The sequence below is a fragment of the Camelina sativa genome, chromosome 1 (genome assembly GCF_000633955.1).
Source record: "Camelina sativa cultivar DH55 chromosome 1, Cs, whole genome shotgun sequence".
In the NCBI taxonomy this organism is placed as follows: domain Eukaryota; kingdom Viridiplantae; phylum Streptophyta; class Magnoliopsida; order Brassicales; family Brassicaceae; genus Camelina; species Camelina sativa.
The window spans coordinates 353,123-379,938 of record NC_025685.1 but is presented as its reverse complement, the minus strand read 5'-3'; the positions used below and the strand labels follow the sequence as shown (position 1 = coordinate 379,938).

Sequence of the window (26,816 nt, the reverse complement as noted above, 5' to 3'; positions counted from 1 at the left end):
TACACTTAAGTCCCAAAACTCTTTTCTTTCTTCTTTTTTTCCTTCTCTTTTCAGTTTTCCCCACTTCATAAGACTCTGAATCAGATTGTAACACTTAAAAGGGATATTAATTTATGTATGTAAGAGAATACAACAGAGGAACACTTTAAGATAAAAACATTGCTTCTTGTTTGATGGAGTTTAACTTTTCTCAGAAACTTAAAAGTGTTCTCTTTGTGTGTCCATTTGGTGATATCTCTTTGTTGTAATATCACATTGTACCTTAACGGCACAAGACTAACCCGAAGAACCGAGCCACCTAAAAAGACCCCACCCACCTATAGGATAGGCTTTTTTTGTATAAAGAGTTGGGTTTTCATCAAGCAGTACAAAGCACTTTTCTCTGACCAGCATTGGAGGATGATTTAGTTGTTTTTAACACGTAGTTGTCATCAAGCAGTACAAAGCCAGCTTCTCTTCATAATGATTAATGTATCTTCATATGACCTTACTTATCCTCCAATGCTGAAACCTTACCTCCAATATCAAATGTTACAAATTGGATGAATCGCAAATTCTGAAACTTGTTGTTGCTTTTGGGGCGTAGTTTAATTAATGTCTAAGAAGAAACAGAGGGAGAGAGACAAGCAATGAGGGTCGTGCTCGTTCTCGTTCGTTCATTTGCTCCCAAGAGCTCGGGCACCGAGTCGGGGAGAGAAATTTCTTATATTAACACCAGAAGTCCTTCAGTTATGGTATATTTACACTTAACTCTCTTCTTTTTTTTTTCTCTGTCTCTTTTTCCAGTTTTCCCCACTTCATAGACTCTCTATCAGTTATGTGTATTCCTTAGATTGAACACTTTAAGAAGGGATATTAATTTATGTATGTAAGAGAATACAACAGAGCCGATCACGTAAAGGTAAAGACATTGCTTCTTGTTTAATGGAGTTTAATTTTTCTCAGAAACTTAAAAGTGTTGCAGAGGAACATTTTCTTCCCATTCTGCTTCATATATTTACCATCGTAAATGAAAATATTCACAAACCAACAACCAAATTTACAAATTATTCCTTGCACTGCCTTGTCATCTTCCCCGGTTTCAGTTCAGATACAGGACACAGATCAATGGTTCGATATGATCACGGTGTTTCGTTGAATTCCATCACCTGCATACAATGACATTGGCAAATATGGGAGCTTGAATGAATCAGACCAACGCAACTGTTATGGATTCCAAAAACAGATTAACTCTCTCTATAGGGACATTTCTACGCAAATATGCTTCACTTGTTCTACATATCAAACAACTTTCTGAGGCAGCTAAAACCAGTAGAAGTCATGGAAAGAACATATGAAATTTGAATATGGAGCTTTGCTTTTAATCAGAATGAATCAGAACAACAAAAATTTTATGAATTCCAGGAAAATATTAGCTTCTAATCCTCTAGACCGGGCAATTTCAAAACGCAAATGGTCTACACACTTTGTTCAGAGAATTTAGAAACAAAAGTGGTTACCTTTCCGCAGACAGGACAGTTTTCACTTCTCTCCATCCACTCATAAATGCAACCAAGGTGGAAATGGTGAGAACATTTTGTCACAATCTTTGGGTTTTCTGATGTATATTCTGCAAAAAAAAAAACCAACAAGAAGATGAATGCTTTATAAGGAACAAAAAGGAAATTGCAAAAGACACACTAGGAGTGAGAGTTTCCACACCTTCAAGACAAGTTGGACAGACATCTTCATCTTCAGACAGTATATACATGTTTTCAGACTCTGCCATTATTGACTTTGACTTTGATTTCAGAATCCTGAGACTGGATTTACTAGAGTACTCTTCTTTGGAATCTTTATCAGAGATAGTGGACTTATGGTTGTTAGCCCATTTGCATCCTCCAAGGCCGAAAGATTCAGAATCAGCATCGCTATCACTTCTTAAAGGTTCAGCTTCCTCATGGGAATGACTTGAACCTTTCTCCCGTCTTGACACGAGTGAGCGGAAGTATCTAGGATCAGCATCATAAGGCAGAGGTCTTGGCGTAGAACGGAATGCTTCAGACAGAAAGTTATCGTGCGAAGAAGAGGAAGTCATCGATGCAGTAGCTTGAACCGAAGATGGGAGAGAGCGAGTTTCCCCTCTTCTGAAGACCGAGATATACTGCAACGAAGATTTAAAGATCGAAATAAATATTTGTGACAAGCACTCGAAATAGTGATCATGGAAAGATGAAAACTTTTGAGATTTGAAACCATAAGAAAGCAACAATTGATGAAATAAGCAATGTGAAGAAACGTACCAGGTTAAGGAAATTATGAGCAAGGCATCTAATGCAGGGACAGTTCCTATACACAGAGCTATTTGGATTCATGTAGTCATCAACGTCTTCGACCCGAAAGCAAGAAGAAACACATCCCATCCTGTCCTGCTCTATCTCGTCTCTCTTTCTTTCTTTCTTTCTATGTTAATTTGAATAGATTCCTTGACCTCAACTTTAACAGACCAAATGGTTTTAAAATCATCCAATTAAAAGACCCTCAAAATCCTTTTCAACGTTGCTTAAAGGTAACTAACTATCTCCCCAAAACATTTTAGTTAACAATCTGTTTCTGATCTCCACGTTTACCTACCTGCAATGATAAAACAGGGGTTTGAAACTTTGATGAGAGGCTGATGGGATAAAGCGGTTTCAAACTACATACAAATTCATCTCAACAAAACCGAAACTGTGTCTAGTAGCAACTGAGAGTTTCGATCTGAACACTCACACACACACAACTAACTTGAGGTTTCAGTAAAGTCGAATGCAAGTACATTAACTGACCAAAACCCTAAATTAGGTTAAGAAATTCCGACAACATCCACAATAATAATAATACAAAAAGATAAAAAAAACTTTGCTTCAACAGAGAAACAGACAAACCCAATTGAGATAAAGTAAGAGACACCGAAAAGTGATAAAACCAATTTTAGGATTAATACAAAGGAGTGAGAAAACAGAGTGTATCATCCATCATCAACTACAAAAAGCAAGCGAAAATTTGACCAATACAGAAAACAAAACAATTTGAGATCAGGATCGGAATGATCACAACCCACTCCTAGTAGTAATTTTCAATAATTAAGAAGAAAGAGTAAACCTTTTTGATCGAGAATTGAGCTGGAAGGAGAGAGAGAGAGAAGGAGGAGGCCAAGAAGACCTAAACTGATTTCTTCACTTTATTACGATCAGAAAGAGAGAGAGAGAGAGAGAGAGAGAGAGAGAGAGAGAGATGAAACAACAAATAACTGACGAAAGAGAGTCCCGAGAACCCTTAAAGTTTCAATTTTTATTTAATTAATTGTGCAATTTCCCACTAAGTGAACAACAAAAAAAAACGAAATTTCTTTTTCTTTTTTTTTTTCTCGTCGGTGAGAGTAGAAGAAAGGTTGCGGAAAAAGTGAGGAAACAATGAAGAAGAAGAAGAAGATGAATGATGATTGTTTTGTTGTTGTGAAGGTGGTGGGTGAGAGACAGAGAGAGAGAGAGAGCTTTGTTTGTTGGATGCCAATGGAGCTTCAAGAATGAAACCAAAAAAAAAAGTTGACCTTTTTAACAAAAAGAAAAAAAAAACTCCATTAATTAATATATAATAAGGTTGTTTACTCAATAAATTAATGATAATCAAAGGACATCTTTCGTATATTATATACTAGTTTATAATATGTTTAGATTCTAATTGAAGATAATTTCTAAATCTTTTTTTGATATACTTTTTGTACAATTCTGAATCACTTTTTAATCTTACGGTCCGTAGAAATCTGACTGCTTTTATGGGGATTTAATGGGAGGAACGAATAATTTTATCATTTTGTTATTCACGCATGCTATTGCTCTCACTTTTTTCATCAATACACTTTTTAAAATCATCTTTTTGCGTGTAAAAGAAATTTACTTCCCTTCCATACTAAAAAAAAAACAAAAGCAAGCAGTATGTTACTTAATTGATAATTATATTTTAAATTTAAACACAAACATAACAACACAAAGCAAGTATTTTCAAAGATATTAAAAAATATCTATGTTAACTTAACATTAGACAAATCATCGTCAGTTTTAGTTAAATTTGTTAATAGTATATGAATTATCAAAATAAAGTTAAAAAAAATAATGTGACAACAATAACAAAAGTTCTTGGCTTCATATAACGCAAGGAAGTTGGATTTAAGACCAAGCTTCAACATTGTACTTCCCTGCCTTTTCCAAATCCTTTAGCCGCCGTGAAGCCTCCTCCTTTGATCCTCCCGTCTCTTCTTCTGACACAATCTCCTCTAAAGCCAACATTACATCAGACGGCATTTTCGTCGACGAGCCAGCCACGTAAACGGCAGCTCCATCGCGTAGCAAATCCATAACTTTCTTGCTCATCTCGCGGATCTTGTGTTGCACGTAAACCTTCTTCGGTTGGTCTCTAGAGAATGCTGTGTAAAAGCCTCCGCCCTTTTCTTCAGAGAGCATTCCTCCTTCTCTTGTGTGAGACTCCCAGAAATCGCGGTACAGAAAGTCTGTGTCTTTGTTTCTGCAACCGAAGAAGAACATGACTGGCGCCACCGGGCTTGACTGAGCTTGTACGGATCTCTCAGCTATGAACCCACGGAAAGGTGCACATCCGGTTCCAGGTCCCACTAATATGAGCGGAAGCGACTGTGGTGGAGCAGGAAGGGAGCCTTTGTGAAACCAAACCGGTATGTGTACCTCTAACCACAACGGGGAAATAAAAGAAAACACATCAGAAAGAAAGAACTGAGCCAGTTATGGTAAAGAAGAAACAAAGTTTCTAACCTTGTTCAGGTGTGAGGCTTGCAAGCCAAGAGGAGCATAGACCTTTTCTAGTTCTCTTATAAGGCGTGATCCATGACACTATGCTGACGGTCAAATGTACTTGATCAGGGTGGGCCAAAGGAGACGAAGATATCGAAAAAGCTCTTGGTTTTAGCGGTGGGACTAACTGTACTAGCCACTCAAAAGGGATTTGGACGGAAGGAAAATCCTCTAGCACCTACATAGGCATTAGCAATACGATCCATTTGGTTAAACGAGTCAACGCGTGTTCAAGACGAATCATGGACCTGTGAGATCTGGTGCTATTTTACCTCAAGAATGCTTCTACTTTCCTTCTGATTGTAATTGTAGAGATCCTCCCTCCCCTCGGTTGAAGCAAAGTATTGAAGTCTCTCCTTCTCATGTTCAGCTGTTGCATAGAAGCTCATAACCTAAGCAGAGATGATACATTGCAAGGGTTTGCATCAAATACTTGTTTCATAGATATACTCAAAGTCACATCTACGTAAGATGAAAATGACTTCCATAAATTTGGAATTTAAATACATCAAGATTGAAGGGTTCTTACCTCAAAGAAGTATCGTCGGGGTGAAGCGGATGTAACATCCATTGTTAATTCAACAAAAGTCTTAAGCTTGATAGGGAGCTGTGTAACCATTTCTTCATTGACACCACTATTCTCTGTCTCTCTCGGACCAACCTGAAAACAAATTAACTCTCAGGATTTATTTTGAATCCCAAATTATTTCATATCCAAGTATCAACCGATCGGAGCTAACTTACTTTGATGAATGATTCTGGGTCTAAATCGCAGCGTTCTATAAACGCATCTATAGCTGAAGGATTTTGGCTTGGAAGAAGCTCAACAACATCGCCGACTTCATATTCGATAGTCTTAAAAAGAGGAGAAATCAAAATAAGATGATAAGACATCACCCTCAAAATTGATTGAAAGTTGACCTTAAACGTAACTGACTTACAGAGGAAACAAATTGGAACTCAAAGTGGCGGACATCCTTTGTGCTTCCAGCTTTAGTCAAGACTTCACTTCTGGTCTACATGTTTGAAATGTTAAAGCAAGCTAAGGGAACATAATTTATATCATCTAAGGCTTAGCATAATAATGCATACCAAAATCAGATAGGTTAAGAAAACATGTTAATCATCAAGCAACATCAACTCCAACAAATTCAAGGTAACAGAGCATTGGTAGCATAACCAGTGAGGTTGACTAGCATATACAGACAAAAAAAAAGTAAAATTTTTGCTGGGAAACAAGATGTGCATACCATCTTGAGAAAGCAGTCTGGTTTACTTTTGTCCTTATATAATTTTCCGGGAGACATTCCACGAGCTCTTTGTATGATGTCTGCCAAAACATAAGATGCAAGATAAATCCCCAAAAACAGGTAAAATGCTAGCTAACCTTTTTCATGATGCAAGAGAAAAAAATTTCACGAGCCAGTTGAAACAGAACATTTGTGAGACTACTTCCAGCAGATTCATTCAAAATGTTTTTAATATGTAGATTTCTAGCAATTACCATTAGCAAGTATACAGTTCACAGTTAAGTAGCATAACATAGTCACTAAGTTGACATAGATGAAGCAAAGTATCCACTCAAAAAATTTGGGCATACCTGAGTCTGTCAATAATGTCGACTCCAATTTATCTTGCTTAAGATATAAAACCCTATATTTAGGCTGATCAACTACATCATCTTGAGAAATATTCACATCTGGACCTTTAGGAAAGTATTTTGGGTTGATCTGATATAATGTAATCCACAAAGACAGCATCCACGGATCAAGAGTTCCTTCATACCTAAAAAAATAAAGAAAACACCAAAACTGAAAACTTAGTACTCTAACAGTGGACTTATACTACTTAGTATTCTTAATTTGTCTTAATATACCGTATCATACCCTGATGGGTGTTGATCATCTCCTAGACCTTTTTCAATGATGGTTGTGGCCCCAAGACCAGATAATCTTTTATCTAACTTCTTTGCTACAAACTAAAGAAGAAGGGTAAAGCTGTGCTAACTTAGTAAAGCCTAGTTTTTAGTTATTTTTTTTTGTTCTTCTAGTAAAGAGGCAGAAGAACTTACGTTGTACTTCTGGTAACCAGAATCACCTAGGCCAAACACGGCAAAGCGAACTCCTTGCAACCAATCGTTTCCCAGATTTCTTATAAGAAGAAACTTCCAAAATGACTTGAATGATTGAAAAAAAAAAAAAGAATGAACAAAATAAGCTACAATAGTTAAAAGCGTTTTGCAGGTATAAGTAAATACAAGTTGGGAGAACGTATCAAGGATAATAACAACGAACCTTAAAGGAATCAGGAGAGTCTCCTTGCCCTGTAGTGGAGACAACAAAAACAACAGCTTCCTCATGAGGTAAGTAACTCTGCAGAAAACACCTTTTATGTCACACCACTGGTATCTTAGAGAGAGAGTTTTGTGAAATCCAATAGCTTGATCATCGTTGTCTACCACAACTACTTTCTAAGGTGAGCAATTTAATTGCAAGATAAATGAAGCAAACACAATCTTCGAAACAGAAACACATACCGCGTCGAATTCGTCGGTGGAGACGATAGAAGCTGGACATCCACGGCGTTCAGCTTCGCGGCCAATACGCTCCGCCGCATCAAGAGCGTTTCCGGTTTGAGAAGCATACAACACAAGCAGCTTCCTCGGCTTTTCTCCCATCGCCATCGCCGCCACTTCACCTCACCCACCCGGAGATTGAGATTGAGAGAAACAACGAAACCGGATCCCGGTCTGATGATTTAAACCGGATCACTGTATCTTTGAGAGTTTTGTCGTGTAACGTTTTCTGGTTTAAGGGATTCGTGAGGGTTAAAATTTGGAGAGCTCTCTACTCTCTAATAAAAATTCTGAATACTCTTCATTAGTCTCCTCTGCTCCTCATACTCTTAATAAAAGTTCTAATTCCTAAATTTACCCTTACCAAACCGATTGAAACCATTTCTTTAAACCAGTTTTTAATTGGATTGATTATAAAAAAAAAAAAAAATTGGTTCCATCGTCGCTTCTTCTTCGTTCTCTCATCCAGTTTTCAATTATTGAAACTGAAGCTATCAAATCTACAAATCAATTATCCTTTTTTCTACTACGTTTAGCTTAAATCCCTTTATATCCATAGAGTATTCAATCGATTTTGGGTTGTATTTGGAGAGATTTCATTTAGATTTGAAAATTGTTTTGATAATTAATGGATATTCATATTGGGTTGATACCATCTATTATGGCTCGATTAAGACATATGAATGGACTGTAGTGGCTGATCGTATGTAAATTAGTGTTCTTGGTTGGAAATTCCACTGGGTTTGCAAACATAATAAAATTAGAAAACTGAGTATAACTGTGAAAAATGGTATAACTGAAATTTTGATATAACTGGTACAAATGATATTCCTATAGGTACAACTGGTATTTTATTATGTTCTAATTTAGTTTTAATTCTAATTTCTTAGGAAAAAACAGTGACCAACCTTCCGAACGCATAAACAGAAGCCATGGGAAAACTTGGATAGCTATTTTCAGAGCGAGGGAGGTAGCCAATTCAAGATTAGTGTAATTTTCAATGTAGTTGTAATCTATGATTTTGTGCAACTGGGTAAAACTTGGTTTTGTAATGGTACAACTGTGTATTTCTTTGCTCTCATTCCGTTTGTAAAACTTGGTACAACTAATAATACAACTACGACTATTTCTTTTTAAATTACACATGTACTTTATTAACTGTAATTTGTCGGACAATGTTAAAAATCTTCATATTCACTTTATAAACTGAAATTGGTATGGAAAAGTTACTTAGAAAACATATTAAAAAAATGATAGTCTTCACTAAATTCATTTATATCCAAGAAAGACCTTATAGTTTTAAGATGACTTTCTTATTATTAACCCAATTGCATTGCAAAACACACAAAAATAAAGTTTTAACACATAAGTTTGCATGAACACATGGAGAATGTTATACTACAAATTAGTAAAACCTTTGGTCCAACTGTAAAAATTTAATTTAAATACAAGTATAATTCACTATACACAAAAATCTCTAAAAGTACAACTATGTATAAGGTAGTACAACTTGAAAACTTGGAATAACTATGTTTGTTTTTGCGGCGCCACCTAGCAATTGTACTTATTATGCGGCGCCATGTGGAATTTATGGCGGCACAGTTTGACCACATGCGGTTTGATCTCCTCTCTCCCCACGTTGTTTAAAAGTTTTAAAATTCATTTAAAACAAAACATCATTCCCTATATTTTTTTTTTTTGACAATAAGAATCTTTCCCTATTAAAGAGAGACAATGAGGACGAGAGAGATTAAGATTTATGGGTTAGGTAAGTATTAGGATTAAAAAAAATTCAGTTTAATTTTCGATTCCAGATTTTAAGATTCAACTCATCACTAGTTTGTACAACTGATACAAATTGGTATAATTGTTCAACATGTTCATGATTATGAAGATCAAATTAACATGGCAAAATTGATTCACATCTCTGGAGGTTTGAACTCGAGTGGAACCTCTCTAAAGTGATTGGAGTTATGCAATCACGCCCATGATTGGAGCATGGTGTTCTTAGATCAAGTTATACCAATTTGTACCAAGTTGATAGATTGATGAGAGTAAAGACACATAATGTGTTAGAGGAAGAATTGTATTAGACTCTCATGATTGTAATTGTACAAGATACATTCTCTTATATAGAGATGAGTTTCCTAAACTAAGATAAGGATAAATGTAAACTATATATATTTATACATTCATGAATATACTAAACTTCCTAAACCAATATTAACATTTATTTAATATCTTCTACAATAATATCTTCGTGATTTCTATTTTTGGGTTTATCATCTCGACCGTCGATCTCAGTCGATCTTTGGTTCTCCATATCCCAATACCCCCGGCAAGCTCATACATGGTAACACGGATGAGATTGGACAAGTCTTCAACATAACGGCTTTATACCCAGCCGTCCGGTCATTATCGATGTTTATACCCGGCCGTAGGGTCAAAGCGGCTACAATACCCAGCTGTTAGGTCATCGACGTTTATACCCGGTCGTAGGGTCATCAACGGCGTTTATACTCAGCCGTAGAGCCATCAATGGCGTTTATACTCGGTCGTAGAGTCTTCTTCGTGGCATTTATACTCAGCCATAGAGTCAATCTCCATCGATTTAAAATCACAAATTTGGATCGTTCTTCGAACTTCTTGTTCATGAAGAAACTTGTGTAGTGGTTATGACTAGATTCAAATTCTTCCGTTGGATCAGCATCGTATCCGTCGGAGTCAGAGTCAAGTATAGACGTGTATCTTCACGACTTCATCTTCTTTGCATACGATGAAGAACGTAAGCGTCAGATCAACTTCATGGCATAAAACCCTTGCCATTAAGGCCTTAAGTGGCCGATTTCTTCCGTGACAAGTAAACACAATCACGTGACATCGTAATTAACGTCCTTGCACCCTCGTCCATGTCATCGTTTGTATGGGTAACATGAACGTCTTCTTTCTTTCTTTTTTTTGTTTTTTTCTTTTTTTTTTAATAATAAAAAGAATACTGATAATTACAAATAACAACTGTCCAACGTCAAACTAAAACGATGGAGGTAGGTCAAGAAAAGATAGGAGACGAAACTGAAAGTTTTTTTTTTTGATAAAAAAGAAATAGCTAGAAAATCATAGGAGCGGAAGCAAACGAAAACCCTAACCCCTAGGAATAAAGATCTATAGGATCGACTGCTCTGATACTATGATAGATTGATGAGAGTAAAGACACATAATGTGTTAGAGGAAGAATTGTATTAGACTCTCGTGATTGTAATTGTACAAGATACATTCTCTTATATAGAGATAAGTTTCCTAAACTAAGATAAGGATAAATGTAAACTATATATATTTATACATTCGTGAATATACTAAACTTCCTAAACCAATATTAACATTTATTTAATATCTTCTATAATAATATCTTCGTGATTTCTATTTTCGGGTTTATCATCTCGACCGTCGATCTCGGTTCTCCATATCCCAATACAAGTTGTACCTTTTTGTTTCTGAATTTTATAGCTAACATCAGCATAGTTATACCAAATTTTACTTAGTTGTTCACGTTTTATAACTAATCAGTTTTTGCCACCACGTCTTCTCCTTCTTTTCCATCTCCATCCTCTATGATTTTATCAGGTTCGAGAATTATATTGGGTTTGATTCGACTTTTCACCTAAGTTGGGTTCTCTGTTCTCGTCACTACTCTCTTCCACAAACCTTTCAAAAAATTGATTAGCACTTCCATTCACTTTGGATTCTACACAATTGTAATGAACAAATTTGACAAAAATTCTACATGTAAATTTTCTAATTTTGAGTCAAATTCTTTACATAATTTCCCTTATTTCAATTGAATTCTACACAGTCGAATATAAGAAATCGATTTCAACTTACAGAAAATTGGATTTGTTCGTAGTTATACACAAAATCGAGAAGAAGAAATTGATTTCAATTACTTGGCTTATTCGAGGTTGTACCAAATACTGTAAAAGAAAGAAAAAGAATTTGGTGTTGTTCGTGGTTCATAAGTCTTGGCTCGATGAGTAATAAACTTAATTTGTAGAGGGTTTCACAGTCTTTTACTTATTTTCTAATTTAAAATAAATGAAAACAAAATTATTTTTTATAACAAGAGTATATGAGACTAATCTTTGGAGAGTAGAGAAGTCTCCAGATTTTAATCCCATTCGTGACTACTGACTATGAAGATGAATGAAAACCCAACGTTTCAAGACGATAACGAAATAATATTTATTGGGCTTTATAATACATGTTACAGAATCAATTTTATTGGGCTTCCTTTTTACAACGGCCCAAATCGTTGACCAGTATGTGCTTACAGAATAAAACTAAGTTAAACGTGACGTGCTAGTTAACGAGTTTTGATAACGAGTTTTAGGAGCTTTTGAACGAAAAAGACAACTGGAGGAGTTGTTGATATGTCAATCAAGGAAATGGGATTTTGAAGAAGATATCATCTTAATGAAAATATCGTGATGTTGTCTGTTAAGAAATTAAATTATGGTTTCAAATATCGTGATCTGAAGAGTCATTATCTTGTATGCAAATTAAGGATCTTTCCGCCATTGTTGTCTCTTATCTTGTAACTAACTTCTCTTCCAAGAATCACTAAAACCAATTAGAGAGAAAGAGAGAAGAGAGAAGAAATTTGTGAAGCCCCCCTTCTTCGATCAGGTTTGGCTATTTAACGGCATAACCATAACGGGCTCACGCGGGAAAAGTTGCATCACGTGATCTGCATCGATCAAATATAGTCCCGTTTCTTTTACATATTTACGACTTAAGCCATTCATCAATATAAACAAAAACACAACTGGAGGGGGTTGATATGTCAATCAAGGAAATGGGATTACGAAGAAGATATGATCTTAACGAAAATGCTACGTACCTAATCGATGGAACCGTATACTGCTTAGAAGAAATAAGGCAGATAATATGATTATGTATACAATACAATACTTAATTGAGGTAAATGACGAAGGCTGGTACCATGATTATTGCTGTTAACATCCACACAAAAACAAAAGAAAACCGAAAGTGATAATTATGGAGAGAAAGAAAGGAGGTTGATAAGTTTTATGTGTATCACGAGTTTAAAACAACACCAAACAGAGTCTCCTCCTAATCCTAAGAAAGAGAATTCTACTCCTTAGTCTTCTGCATCCGCTTCCCAATTGGGGCGCGGCGGCGGAGGTTGTGTTTGGGATTAGAACGACCTGAAAATAAAATAAACGACGAAATATATAGGAATTAATGAGAGGTTTTTACTTTTGTTACCAAGATCGAATTAGATTAAACAAAATAACAAAGTCATATGTTAGTACGTACTGGATGTTGGGAAGTTTCTTTTGGCGCACAATGGCGGCAAGACACGAACATCTGTAATATTCCATCCTCCCACGTCACGTCCACTTAGTTCCAGGGCCTTTGTTACTGCGCCTTCTCCCCGAATAGAAACGTAAGCTTTCCTGTAAAAAGAAAAGAGGGCAAGTCTTTTCCATTAGTTTGTTAAAATAATGATAATAACTCTGACAGAAAATTATATAAGAAACCACAAACCAGGCCGGAATGGTAACACGGGTGACCTCTCCACATGAAGAGAAGTATTTAGTCAGCCCGATCTGGAGATCAATCATAGGGAGCGAAGTGTCATATCCCTCGACTACCACACTAACAGACAGACGATCGAGTTAGTGATATATGTAATCAACATGACAACAACGATAACAACACCACAAAGGAAAATGGTATTACGTGCGTTCTGAACGCGCGTGTTTGATTGACTCAGCAGTATGAGGATCTGGATCTCCCCCACACGCCCTCATCAGTGACTCCTTAGCGAATACACGCCATCCAGCTCCCACCACTTCACTTCCACTAAGTTGCAACGCCTTCTCTAGGGCACCTTCTCCGTAAATAGTGATGGAGGCAAATATGTTACGAAACACACCGATGGAAAACAATTAGTTCGGGGGAAATCGAAGGAAGAATTTACTAATTAGCCAGAACAGAAACAAACAAACCTGTGGAGGGTACCCTTTTCATAGTTTTTGAGGACATTAACATATCTGACCTCTCCGCATGAAGAGAAGTGTTTTGTCAACGCGAGCTCGACCTCATACGCATAAAGCGAAGTGTCATATCCCTCGACAAAAATCCTGCTAAACCCACTGCAATAACAATCTCATGATTTTAATTTGACAAACAAAATAAATACTTTGTACATCTCCGCACCAAAATAAAATAAAAATAGAGAATTAATAATTACCGGTGTCTTGGAATGTCTGATGCATCACTACTATCGATAAATTCAAACCCCTAATCAGATTCAGGTACATACACAAAGAAAAAAGATGTAATCAGAAATTATAATACTACTCCAAATATTTTTCTTCCCTTCTTGTGATGAAACAATTCATAGACAAACAACAAAGGTTTAATTAAAGAAGAGTGCGTAAGAAGAAATCCATAAGGAGAATTAAGAAGATTACTTTCATGGTGGATCCTTCCATGGTTAAGGTTTAGAAGAGCCGGCTGGCTACGGTTTCCGACCCTTGAAAGATATTTTCCAGATCTAGGGATTTAGGTTATGAACAAGGTTTTCTTTTCGTTAAGAGACGAAGATGGAAATTTTTATTTTAATTTTGGTAATCTATAAAATCAATCTTTTAGAAACTAATTAAAAATATATATATATATATATATATATTAATCGATTAAGTGAACGAAGTATTTGTTTAGTAATTGTAAGTTCAGTGTTAAGAAAAAAGCAAAAATGAAGCTCATGCGAATATGCGATGAGAAGATCAAATTTGGATAGCCTATCGCATGCCCGCTCGTAGTTTTGAATTTTGATATTAGAAAGTAGAAACTAGAAACTATAGTTTGAGAACAAAAGATTACAATATTAGAAGAAACCCATACTAGTCAAATGTAGGTTTTCTCATAGCTCTTCAGAATTGCTCTAAGAGTGTGACTCAATGATTAATTAAACACAACCGGTAGTTTCATTCTTGCTTGGATCAAACATGAACTCCAAGACGACGCACGCGTCTCCGGTCAATCTCTCTCGCTCTTGGCAAGTAAGAACATTGATCAAAAGGAGTTGAAGCTTTGTCGGTTTGATTAAGGTTTTGGTTGGTTCATACCAAAAGTTACCGATGAAAACAAAATATGTACTTATCTTCGTTGTCTCTTTTTGGCAAAGATAGGAAGCATACAAGTATGTATGTGCTTATGTGCAGAATAAAACTAATTATTTTAAGAGCTTATTAATTACAAAAACACAACTGGAGGAGAGTTGATATATATATATATATATATGTCAATCAAGGAAATGGGATTACGAAGATATGATCTTAACGAAAATGCTACCTAATCGATGGAACCCGTATACAGCTTAGAATTAAGGCAGATAATGGTTATTTATACAGTTCAACATACAATACATTATACATACAATTCTAAAGTAAATAACCAAGGCTGGTAATGATTATTGCTTGCTGTTAACATCCACGCAAAAACAAAAGAACTACCCAAGTGATAAAAAAAACAAAGAAAGGAGGTTGAGTCTTTTAAGTGTACACCAAACCAAGCAAAGAGGAGCTTAATCTCTTCCAAATGCTAAGAAAGAGAATTCTTCTACTCCGTAGTCTTCTCATTCTTCTTCGGCTTCCAGTTCATCTGTGAGAAATCGCGAAGTAAGGAGGGTGGAGGACGATCTAAAAATAAAATAAACGACGAAATTAAATGAATTAGTGAGAGATCGTTAATTTACTTTTGTTACACAAAGAATAAGATTAAACAAAATAACAAAGTCATAGTAGTAGTAGTACTGGATGTTGGAAAATTTTGATTCAAATGCGGCAAGACACGAACAACTGTAATATTCCATCCTCCCACGTCACGTCCACATAGTTCGAGGGCCTTTTCTACTGCGCCATCTCCCCGGATAAGAATGTGAGCTGTCCTGTAAAAACTCATCAAAAGAGGACAAGTATAGTATAGTTTGTAAAAATACTAATAACTCTTTGAGAGAAAATTATATAAGAAGCCACAAACCTTGTGAGGTGAACCGAAACATAGTGGACCTCTCCACATGAAGAGAAGTATTTACTCAGCCCGATCTGGAGATCAATCTTAGGGAGCGAAGTGTCAAATCCCCTGACTACGATACTAACAGTTTTGTTAACAAAAACCATCTAGTTAGTGATGTTATAATCAACATGACAACAATGATAACAACAACAACACAAAAAAAAAGAAAAAAAAAAGAGAGAGATGGTATTAATTACGTGCGTTCTGAACGCGCGTGTTTGATTGACTCAGCGGTATGAGGATCCCTGTTTATTCCCCCAGACGGCATCGGTGACTCCTTAACGAATACACGCCATCCAGCTCCCACTACGTCACTTCCACTAAGTTGCAACGCCTTCTCTAGGGCACCTTCTCCGTCAATATGCATGAGGGAATATCTGTTACCAAACAGACACCGATGGAAAACAATTATTAGGTAGCATTTTAATTTAACTGTCGGGAAAAATTGGAGAAAGAATTGATTAATTAGCCAGAACAGAAACAAACCAAACAAACCTGTGGAGGGTACCCTTTTCAAAGTTTTTGGGGACATTAACATATGTGACCTGGGGACATTAACATATGTGACCTCTCCGCATGAAGAGAAATGTTTTCTCAACGCGAGCTCAACATCATACGCATAAAGCGAAGTGTCAAATCCCTCGACGCAAATCCTGCTAAACTCACTGCAATAACAATTTGACAAACAAAATATATACTTTGTACATCTCCGCACCCAAAAAAAAAAAAAAAAAAATAGAGAATCAATAATTACCGGTGTCTTGGAATGTCTGATGCAACACTACTATCGATAAATTCAAACCCCTAATCAGGTACATACAAAGAAAAGATGTAATCAGAAATTCTAATACTCCAAATATTTTTCTTCCCTTCTTGTGATGAAACAATTCATAGACAAACAACAGAGGTTTAATTAAAGAAAGAGTGCGTAAGAAGAAATCCATAAGGTGAAGAAGAATTACTTTCATGGTGGATCCTCCCATGGTTAAGGTTGAGAAGAGCGGCTGCTACAGTTTCCAGATCTAGGGTTTAAGGTATGAACAAGGTTTTATGGTATTTTTTTTTTGTCAACCAATTTATTTTAATTTTGTAATCTATAAAATCAATCTTTTAAAAACAAATTGTTTTTAAAGAAATTAATCGATTAAGTGAACATCGAAGTATTTGTTTAGTAGTTGTAGTTCAGTGTTGGGAAAAAACTAAATGAAGCTCAGGCGAATTTGCGATGAGATTAAGTACATATTCTGTTTTTTTGTTGTCTTATCAGAATTTCAGAAGCATCTGTTTTCATTGGTAACTTTTGGTATGAACCAACCATTCAAAGCCTTAATCAAACCGACAAAACTTCAACTCCTTTTGATCAATGTTCTTACTTGTCAAGAGAGAGAGATTGACCGGAGACGCGTGCGTCGTCTTGGAGTTCATGTTTGATCCAAGCAAGAATGAAACTACCGATTGTGTTTTGATTTATCATTGAGTCACGTTCAGGTTCTTAGAGCAATTCTGAAAGAGCTATGAGAAAACCTGCATTTGACTAGTATGGGTTTCTTCTAACATTGTAATCTTTTTTTCTCAAATATATTTTCTAATATCAAACTACGAGCGGGCGTGCGAGGCTATCCAAATTTGATCTTCTTTAATCAAAATTCACAGAATGTATTTAATTATATCTTCTTTATCTCTTTTTCCCAAAGATAGCTAGGAAGCATACAAGTATGTATGTGCAGAATAAAACTAATTATTTGAAGAGCTTATTAATTACAAAAACACAACTGGAGGAGAGTTGATATATATGTCAATCAAGGAAATGGGATTACGAAGATATGATCTTAAAGAAAATGCTACCTAGTCGATGAAACCGTATACAGCTTAGATATTAAGGCAGATAATGATTATTTATACAGATCATCATACAATACATACAATACTAAGGTAAATAACCAAGGCTGGTAATGATTATTGCTTGCAGTTAACATCCACGCAAAAACAAAAGAAACACCCAAGTGATAAAAAAGAAAGAAAGGAGGTTTGAGTCTTTGTGTGTATACACTCAAACCAAGCAAAGAGGATCTTAATCTCTTCCTAATGCTAAGAAAGAGAATTCTTCTACTCCGTAGTCTTCTTCCTCTGTGTGAAAGAGCGAAGTAAGGAGGGTGGAACACTATCTAAAAAAAATAAAAGAAACCACGAAATGAATTAGTGAGAGATCGTTAATTTACTTTTGTTACCAAGAATTAGATTAAACAAAATAACAAAGTCATATGTTAGTACGTACTGGATGTTGGGAAGTTTTTTTTGGAGCCTAGTGGCGGCAAGACACAAAGAACTCTAATATTCCATCCTCCCACATCACGTCCACTTAGTTCCAGGGCCTTTTCTACTGCGCCTTCTCCCAGAATAAAAATGTGAGATGTCCTGTAAAAACTCATCAAAAGAGGACAAGTATTAGTTTGTAAAAATACTAATAATTCTTTTGAGAGAAAATTATATATATAAGAAGCCACAAATCTGGTGGTTTGAAGCGAAACATAGTCGACCTCCCCACATGAAGAGAAGTATTTACTCAGCCCGATCCGGATATCAATCTCAGGGAGCAAAGGGTCATATCCCGTGACTACGATACTAACAGTTTTGTTTACACCATCTAGTTAGTGGTGATATATATAATCAAAACATGACAACAACGATAACAACAACACATAAAAAAAAGGAAAAAAAAAAGAGAGAGATTGTATTAATTACGTACGTGCGTTCTGAATCCGCGTGTTTGATTGACTCAGCAGTATGAGGATCCATGGGTATTCCCCCACACGGCATCGGTGACTCCTTAGCGAATACACGCCATCCAGCTCTCACCACGTCACTTCCACTAAGTTGCAACGCCTTCTCTAAGGCACCTTCTCCGTCAATATGCATGAAGGCATGTCTGTTACGAACACAGACCCATGGAAAACAATTAAATTGAACTGTCGGGGGAAATCGGAGGAAGAATTTATTAATTAGCCAGAACAGAAACAAACAAACCTGTGGAGGGTACCCTTTTAATAGTTTTTGCGGACATTAACATAGGTGACCTCTCCGCATGAAGAGAAATGTTTTCTCAACGCGAGCTCGACATCATACGCCTAAAGCGAAGTGTCAAATCCCTCGACGCTAATCCTGCTAAAGCAACTGCAATAACAATTTGATGAATAATTATACTGTACATCTCCCCAAAAAAAAAAACAAAAAAAAAGTATAGAATCAAACCGGCGTCCTGAAGCATCAAACTACGTACAAAGAAAAAAAAAATGTAATCAGAACCAATGCATAAGATGTTAAAGAAAGAGTGCGTAAGAAGAAATCCATAAGGAGAGAGTTAATTAAGAAGATTACTTTCATGGTGGAGGATTCGCCCATATTCAGAAGAGCTAGCTAGCGACTGCTGTTAACCTAATAATCCCTTTATTTGAAGATATTTTTTCCAGTCGAAATTAGGTTTATTTTCTCCCGTGCGTCTTGTATATGCTTTCCACCGAATGTTCGTTCCTTATTATGAGATTATTGGTATATAGTCTGGTTTATGTAAACCGTATATCAAGTGTGATTTTTCCTTGTTAAACCGGAGCACTCTCTTGTATATTTATATCATAAACCGTAAATCAAGTGCGATTTTTCCTGGTCCTTTTTGACTTTACTCCCAACTATTAAATCTGTGTGTATTAGACCAAATTACAAATTAATGTCATTAAAAGTTTTTCATTAAGATCACTTAAGTTTCATAATCTAGAGAAAAAAGAATTCGTAATGGTGGTGGTGGACCAATAAAAAAAAAAACTGAACGTATCAAAAAGCCTTAAAACGATGATGATAGTTATGGTAATCTAACGAATTATAAATATTTAATTAAATTACAAGGATTTTTTTTCTGAACAAAATTAAGGAATTTTCTAAATATTAATTTTGAAAGTAAAAAAAAAAGGAAGAAGAAGAAGAAGAAGAAGGGAACATCGTCTTCCTTCTACAGAGAGTCTCTTTTTTTCACCGCCTTTGAAAGAAAGAAAGAAAAGGGGATTGCTGTAGTTTATAAACCCTTTACCTACCTTTGTATATATCACTCTCGAAGAAGAAGAAGAAGAAGAAACCTTTTTGTTTGTTTCACGAACTCGCCAGGAAATGGCAGATGACTTGGCGAATCTCTGCCGATTTCTTTTCGACGACACCGCCTTCCCCTCTTTGTCGTCTTCGGCATCTTCAGATCTCTTTTCTCGCCGTTTACGCTCCGATGATTCGATCAAGCGTGGTCTCCGTTCTTTCTATCTCCTCCTTCGCTGGGGTATCGCTCCGATCGGCGGAGATGATGCTGATGATGACTCCTCCGGCAACAGCAAGCTACGCTTTCAGACCTGGTCCGATTCGCAAGTTCAGTCACTTGTTTCGATTTCCCAGGCGATTCTTCTACTATCGCGATCTCTTTTAGGTACTGCCGACTTTGACACTGATTAGATTTTCTTAAATCAAGGTTTAGGTCTGTACTCGCTGATTGTTTGATTATCATAGTCCGTCTTCCACTTTTGATGTTTGCTACCTTAGATTAGTAGCGAGTTACCTCGAATTAATCATTTTCCTTACTGTTTATCTTTTTCAGTGGACCAACTCGAACCAATAGTTTTGGGTGTCATCCAGGAGGTGATGGAGTTCTCCCTCAGCTTCTTGGAGAAGTCAAATTTTAGACAAAATGATCTGAAAATTCAGGTTTCTTCTTTTATATTTTCATCTGTGTCATTCTTTTACTTCCATTTGTCATAGAGATTCGGTATGCAGGGTAGTCTTTATCGTTGGATATCGCTCTCTGTAAGTCTGGGAAATCTGCTTGAGGACCTTGCTCTGAAAATTTTTATGTTTATGAAGCGTTTTGTAAGTCTTTATCAGGTTTTGACACTGGTGGTTAGGTTTCATTGTTGCACCCTAGTTATTAGTTACCTACCAGTATGTTTTCGTTGTACCTTTTCAGTGAGGGCTATATAGTAGAGTTACAGTCTTCTTCCATTACCCAAACAATTTGCGACCTGATGTTATTGTTTCTATCAAGCTTGACTGCTTTAGTAATCTCTCCAAATGCTTGCTTCCTTGCTTGTATCAGATAAACATGGAAGTACTTTTGGAAATTGCTTCTTTTGATGCAAGTGAGAAGCAGTATGATATATTACCAGCTGTCTCTCCCGTTGAAGTTGCACAACTGTGGCCAGCGTTTTCTGGCGAGTATGATAATATGGAATCATATAGCCTTGTGAAGTGTACTTTTCAAGGTATATTACTGCTACCAATCCACTCAGCAATTTGTTTTCTTACTTGAAACTTTTCTGATTACCTTTACATCCTTTGACATGTCAAGCAGGGGGCAGATGCTCAAATGAAGAGAAGCCAGTTGACCGGCTTCTTATTACGCTGATGTCTGAATGCATTGAATCTGATGTCCAGGCGCAATCACTAGTAAAGCCCTCTTTTCAACAAGACTGTAGAAACTTGAATCCCTTAACTCGACACCTGGCTGTTGTTCACCTTGGCTGTGTTTTTCGTCTGATTATGGTCTGCAAAGAGCTTGTTCAGTTGCCAAGTGTGTTAGATGAGAAGACAGTTGATCAAGGTTTCCTTGATAAATTGTCCTTCTGCTTAAGAATTTTGAAGCTGCTTGGAATTCTTTCCAAAGATGTTCAAAGTATAGAAAACGATGGCTCATTGTTACAGGCAGTAGCTTCATTTACGGATGCTTTTCCTAAGCTGTTTAAGGTTTTTTCTGAATTCGCTAACCACACAGCTACAGAGGGTAATATTGAGAGTCTTTCTCTTGCGCTGGTGGAGGGATTTCTTAATCTCATCCAACTCATTTTTGGCAAGAGCAGTGTTTTTCAGAATGTCCAGGCATGTGTGTCAGCTTCTATTCTCAACAATCTTGATGCCTCAGTGTGGAGATATGATGCGTCCTCTTGTAATTTGTCCCCTCCACTTGCTTACTTCCCTCGGTCTGTCATCTACACATTGAAACTCATTCAAGATCTCAAGAGACAACCATACCATATCCAAGATTTGAGGATTTTAGAGTCAGAAGTCACCTATGACAATACCAATCCTTCTGTTGATTCTGTTTATCTCCATCTGCGCCAGGAAAGGATCCCGTTGCTCAAGTGCTTCACGGTCGAAGATATAATGAGAGTGATATTTCCTTCATCAAGTCAATGGATGGATGACTGCTTCCATCTTGTTTATTTCCTCCATCGCGAAGGTGTAAAATTACGTCCAAAAGTGGAGAGGACGTATTCCAGTTTAAGATCCAACAGTTTTGCGGAAGTCGAAAGCCAAATTTCTCATGACGATGAAGCCCTGTTTGGGAACTTGTTTTCTGAGGGTAGCCGTTCTCTGTGTTCCATAGAACCAAATGATCAACCACCTGTTTCCGTTAGCAGCAATTTACCATTGCAAGCCGCTAGGGAACTATTGAATTTTCTTAGAACGTGCATTTTATGTCAAGAATGGGTTCCTAGTATATACGAAGATGGATGTAAAAAGCTTGACACTAGTCACATTGATATCCTGCTCAATATAGTAGGCTGTAGTATTGAAGACAAGGCTTCTGATGGTGGTTGCATGCTCCAAGATGAGGGGAAACCTGGACACGTTGCCTTTGAGCTGTTACTCAATCTCCTGAGAAGTCGTGCTCTGTCCGATTCTCTTGAGTCCTACCTTTTTCAGCAAATCCTTGTTGTTGAAAATACTGACTTCAGCTATAATGATAAGACTCTGGCGCTGTTGGCTCACACTCTTCTTTGCAGGCCGGGATTGGCTGGGGCACAGCTGAGAGCCAAAATTTATGATGGTTTTGCTAATTTTATTGCCGAGAGAGCAAGAAGTATATGTGCTGAAGCTTTGAGTCTCAAGGAGTTGACTGCATGTCTTCCCTCTGCTTTCCATATTGAGATTCTTCTTATGGCTTTCCATCTATCAAGTGAAGAAGAAAAGGCAAAGTTCTCAAATCTCGTTGCTTCGTGTCTGCATAAAGTTGATACCCCGTCAGGAATATGTGATGGTCCCCAGCTGTCCAGCTGGGCAATGCTGATATCTAGGTTGTTAGTGCTGTTGCAACATATGTTGTTACATCCAAACACATGCCCAATATCATTGATGCTAGATCTAAGGTCTAAACTGAGGGAAGTTCGTAGCTGTGGAGGTAATTTGCATGTAACCATTGGTGATCATTTATCTTCTTGGGCGTCTGTTGTAGCAAGGGGCATAACTGATTCATGGGCTGAAGAGGAGTCCGTCAGCCATCTGATGAGTCAAATGATTGACTTTTCCCCACATCCTCCTACATTTCAGAATGATGTATCTGCTGCCAAAACTCTAAACTTGAATTATGGAGATTTATCTGCTAGTTTGTCCCGGGTTTTGGGGTTGTGGAAGGGAAAAAAGGCAGGAAAAGTGGAAGACCTATTAGTGGAAAGATACATTTTCTTACTTTCTTGGGATATTGCTCGTATCAACTGTGCATTGGATAGTCAGCCTTCCTTGCATTTTAATTACCAGGAATTGGACATATCTAGCTCTGTGGATCTCATCTGTACCAGTCATTTGCTTGTTGGGGACATCAATGTTGCTGGTAAGAATATAGAGTTGAGAAACATTCTGATCGGTGTTTTAAGTCAGCTCCAGGCAGCACCTGAGCAGGTGGTTGAGGATTTGGGTTGGGACTTTATTCGCGGAGGATCCTGGCTCTCCCTTCTGTTGTACTTTCTTGATGGTGGTGTCTGGGGTTATTGCAAGAACAATTCATGTTCAGAAATCGATCCATTCTGGAGGGAGTGCGCATCTATTGACGCCAATTATTTTGCTGCTGCAGAAGGTGTAGTCTCTTACTTGATGGAGACTGGTGATATTACAGAACTGCTGAGAATGCTTTCATCATTGGTTAGCAAATATTTACGAGTGTATAAGAAAGCTTTCCTTGCAACTTTTAGCGCTTGGAATCATCATGGTCATAGTTCGCCTTCTCTGCTACTTCTCAAGCATACTCAATTTGGCAAAAGTCTCCAAGGTGAATATGTGAAGATTGGTGACAATTCTCTCCATCTTCAATGCATTTTTTATCTGTCGAAACTGGATGCTCTGGGTGATGGAAGAGGTTCGGGTGTTTTATGGAAAGTGTTTTGGGAATTTATGGTACATGGGTTTCCCACTAGTCTTCAAACTTCCAGTGCGATTCTTCTTTCATGTATTCTAAGCATAAGATGCATTGTGCTGACAATAGATGGCTTACTCAAGCTGGGCAACTCAAAGGAGAAGTTTGGGGTAGATACTTGTGTACTTCATCAGATACTTGATTCTATCATGATTATTAAGTTTGATCAGGTATTCGAAAATTTTCATGGGAAATGTGAGGAAATCCGTCAATATATATGTGCAGCGTTGCAGCTTCCAGATTTGACGGAGTTGTTCCTGATGAAAGACATGGAGGGGTTTGTAAGAGATATCTGTGCTGAGCAGATAGATAGAAGCCATGTGCTTGAAGGGGTGATTACCAAGATTGTAGATGTTATGGATAGTCTAAGCAAGGATTCTTCGAAATCGGATATTTTCAAATTTTATCTTGGTGTAGATGCAGTCTCTGAGCCTACCAGGGAATTCTATCAGTTGCAACGTGGAGATCTCTCTGTTTTTATTGACTCATTGGACTACTGTTCCTTGGAACCGGTTAACATAAAAGTACTCAACTTCCTTGTTGACCTCTTGTCTGTGGCTCCATCTACTGATCTCAGGAGAAAAGTACAGCAAAATTTCATTGACATGGATTTGATAACTTTATCCGGGTGGCTGGAGAGAAGACTGTTGGGTTCCTTCATTGAGGAAATAGATGGGAAAAAGACTGCAAAAGGGAATTCTCTTTCTTTCAGAGAGGCAGCAATGAATTTTATTAATTGTCTTGTGTCATCTACTGACGACCTACAGACCAGAGAGTTACAGAATCATTTATTCGAGGCCATGCTGATCTCCCTCGATACCGCATTTCTCTCGTTTGATACCCATATGGCTATGTCATATTTTAACTTTGTTCTTCAACTTGCAAGGGAAGACAACCTGATGAAGATGGTTTTAAAGAGAACTATAATGCTGATGCAGAAGCTTGCTGCTGATGAGAAGTTGCTTCCTGGTTTGAAGTTTCTTTTTGGTGTGATAGGCACCTTATTGAGCAACCGTTCTCCAAGTCATGGAGAGAGTTCATGTTGGCAGTCCTTGACAAGCAATAAGAATACTGCAACAGGTCCATTGGTTCCAAAACTTTCAGGAACCGCGAAAAAATCTGACACATTGGCTCTCCCTGTGGATCAGGAAGGAAGCTCAATATCACTTGAATGCGATGTCACTTCTGTCGATGAAGATGAAGATGATGGAACATCTGATGGTGAAATGGCCAGCTTAGACAAGGAAGATGAAGAAGATGCCAACAGTGAGAGGTACCTTGCCTCAAAAGTCTGCACTTTTACTTCCAGTGGCAGTAATTTCATGGAACAACATTGGTATTTTTGTTACACATGTGACCTTACTGTGTCCAAAGGTTGCTGTTCTGTTTGCGCAAAAGTTTGCCACCGGGGTCACCGTGTTGTCTATTCACGATCGAGTCGTTTTTTCTGTGACTGTGGAGCTGGGGGTGTTAGGGGAAGCAGCTGTCAGTGCTTGAAGCCACGCAAATTTAATGACATTGGAAGCGCTCCAGCTCGTGGTACAAATAATTTCCAATCCTTTTTACCCTTGTCTGAGGATGCAGAGCAGCTTGCAGAAAGCGATTCAGATGTGGAAGAAGATGGTCTCGGGGAGGAAAACCACGTTGTGTTATCTATCCCTAAAGAAACTCAATATAAGATGTCACTGCTACTAGAAGAGCTCGGCATAGAGGACCGAGTGCTGGAGCTTTTCTCTTCTTTGCTTCCGTCTATCACTAGCAAAAGAGACTCTGGCCTTTCGAAAGATAAGCAGGTCAATCTCGGGAAAGAAAAGGTTCTTTCGTTTGACACAGATCTTTTGCAGCTGAAAAAAGCATATAAAAGTGGGTCACTGGACTTAAAAATAAAGGCTGATTATGCTAATTCAAAGGACCTTAAATCTCTTTTAGCCAATGGTTCCCTTGTCAAGTCTCTCCTGAGTGTTAGTGTTCGGGGTCGCCTTGCAGTTGGAGAAGGTGATAAAGTTGCTATATTTGATGTTGGACAGCTAATAGGACAAGCCACAATTGCACCCATAAATGCAGACAAGGCCAATGTTAAACCACTTTCCAGGAATATTGTTCGTTTTGAGATTGTTCATCTGGCATTCAACCCAGTTGTGGAGAATTATCTTGCTGTTGCAGGCCTTGAAGATTGCCAGATACTTACGTTAAATCATCGAGGTGAAGTCATCGACAGGCTTGCTGTTGAGCTTGCCCTGCAGGGTGCATACATCAGGCGTATAGAATGGGTTCCGGCTTCACAAGTTCAGTTAATGGTTGTTACAAATAAATTCGTGAAGATTTATGATCTATCCCAGGATAGCATCAGTCCAACACAGTACTTCACCTTGCCAAATGACATGATTGTGGATGCTACCCTTTTTGTTGCTGCTCGTGGGAGGGTTTTCCTTCTTGTTCTTTCAGAACAAGGGAATTTGTACAGGTTTGAACTATCTTGGGGCGGTAATGCAGGTGCAACACCACTTAAGGAAATCGTTCAAATTACGGGAAAGGATGTTACCGGAAAGGGTGCATCTGTCTATTTCTCTTCAACATATCGACTGATTTTCATATCTTATCATAACGGAAGTTCTTTTATGGGTCGACTCAGCTCAGACGCAACATCCTTAACTGAGACATCTGGCCTGTTTGAGGAAGACTCAGATTGTAAGCAGAAGGTGGCGGGATTGCATCGTTGGAGAGAGTTGTTGGCTGGCAGTGGATTGTTTATTTGCTTTTCCAGTGTGAATTCCAATGCTGCCTTAGCTGTGTCCTTGAGGGGGGATGGGGTATTTGCACAGAATCTCCGTCATCCGACTGGATCATCTTCCCCTATGGTCGGAATAACAGCTTACAAACCTTTGTCAAAAGACAATATTCACTGTCTTGTTCTGCATGATGATGGCAGCCTTCAGATTTATTCTCATGCTCGGAGTGGAGTTGATGCTGACTCAAATTTCACAGCTGAAAAGGTTAAAAAATTGGGTTCTAAGATACTAAACAACAAAGCCTATGCGGGTGCAAAGCCGGAGTTTCCCCTTGATTTCTTTGAGAAGACATT

The 26,816-nt window shown here is 37.6% G+C and overlaps 3 protein-coding genes across 5 annotated transcripts in view; 1 reads left to right on the top strand and 2 right to left on the bottom strand.

Annotated features, from left to right (window-relative positions):
* Nucleotides 892-3,502, bottom strand: LOC104748600 (E3 ubiquitin-protein ligase At3g02290-like). The gene is made up of 5 exons (XM_010470417.2): nt 3,124-3,502; nt 2,283-2,613; nt 1,702-2,143; nt 1,500-1,609; nt 892-1,148 (listed from the first exon to the last, which is right to left on the bottom strand). Exons 2-5 carry the CDS (start codon nt 2,400-2,402, stop codon nt 1,122-1,124), a joined length of 699 nt encoding a protein of 232 aa, XP_010468719.1. The 5' UTR covers nt 2,403-2,613; nt 3,124-3,502; the 3' UTR covers nt 892-1,121.
* LOC104747755 (NADPH-dependent diflavin oxidoreductase 1) lies at nt 4,028-7,704 on the bottom strand. Of its 3 annotated transcripts, XM_010469760.1 has the most exons (12): nt 7,381-7,704; nt 7,139-7,216; nt 6,916-7,020; nt 6,731-6,822; nt 6,445-6,629; nt 6,095-6,174; nt 5,786-5,860; nt 5,589-5,699; nt 5,374-5,505; nt 5,117-5,236; nt 4,806-5,022; nt 4,028-4,720 (listed from the first exon to the last, which is right to left on the bottom strand). In XM_010469760.1, exons 1-12 carry the CDS (start codon nt 7,525-7,527, stop codon nt 4,188-4,190), a joined length of 1,875 nt encoding a protein of 624 aa, XP_010468062.1. In that variant the 5' UTR covers nt 7,528-7,704; the 3' UTR covers nt 4,028-4,187. The 3 variants fall into 3 exon arrangements, with proteins under 3 accessions (XP_010468062.1, XP_019099367.1, XP_019099368.1); XM_019243822.1 differs by lacking the exons at nt 7,139-7,216; nt 7,381-7,704 and having other exon boundaries at nt 4,188-4,720; nt 6,721-6,822; nt 6,916-7,007; XM_019243823.1 differs by lacking the exons at nt 6,731-6,822; nt 7,139-7,216; nt 7,381-7,704 and having other exon boundaries at nt 4,188-4,720; nt 6,916-7,007.
* The window catches only part of LOC104746011 (auxin transport protein BIG-like), a 12,209-nt gene continuing 4,942 nt past the window's right edge, over nt 19,550-26,816 (top strand). Inside the window, exons 1-4 of the mRNA XM_019245226.1 lie at nt 19,550-19,981; nt 20,150-20,256; nt 20,645-20,810; nt 20,900-26,812. Of these exons, the coding sequence (XP_019100771.1) occupies nt 19,678-19,981; nt 20,150-20,256; nt 20,645-20,810; nt 20,900-26,812 (6,490 nt within the window). The 5' untranslated portion in view covers nt 19,550-19,677. The remainder of the gene's footprint in view (nt 19,982-20,149; nt 20,257-20,644; nt 20,811-20,899; nt 26,813-26,816) is intronic.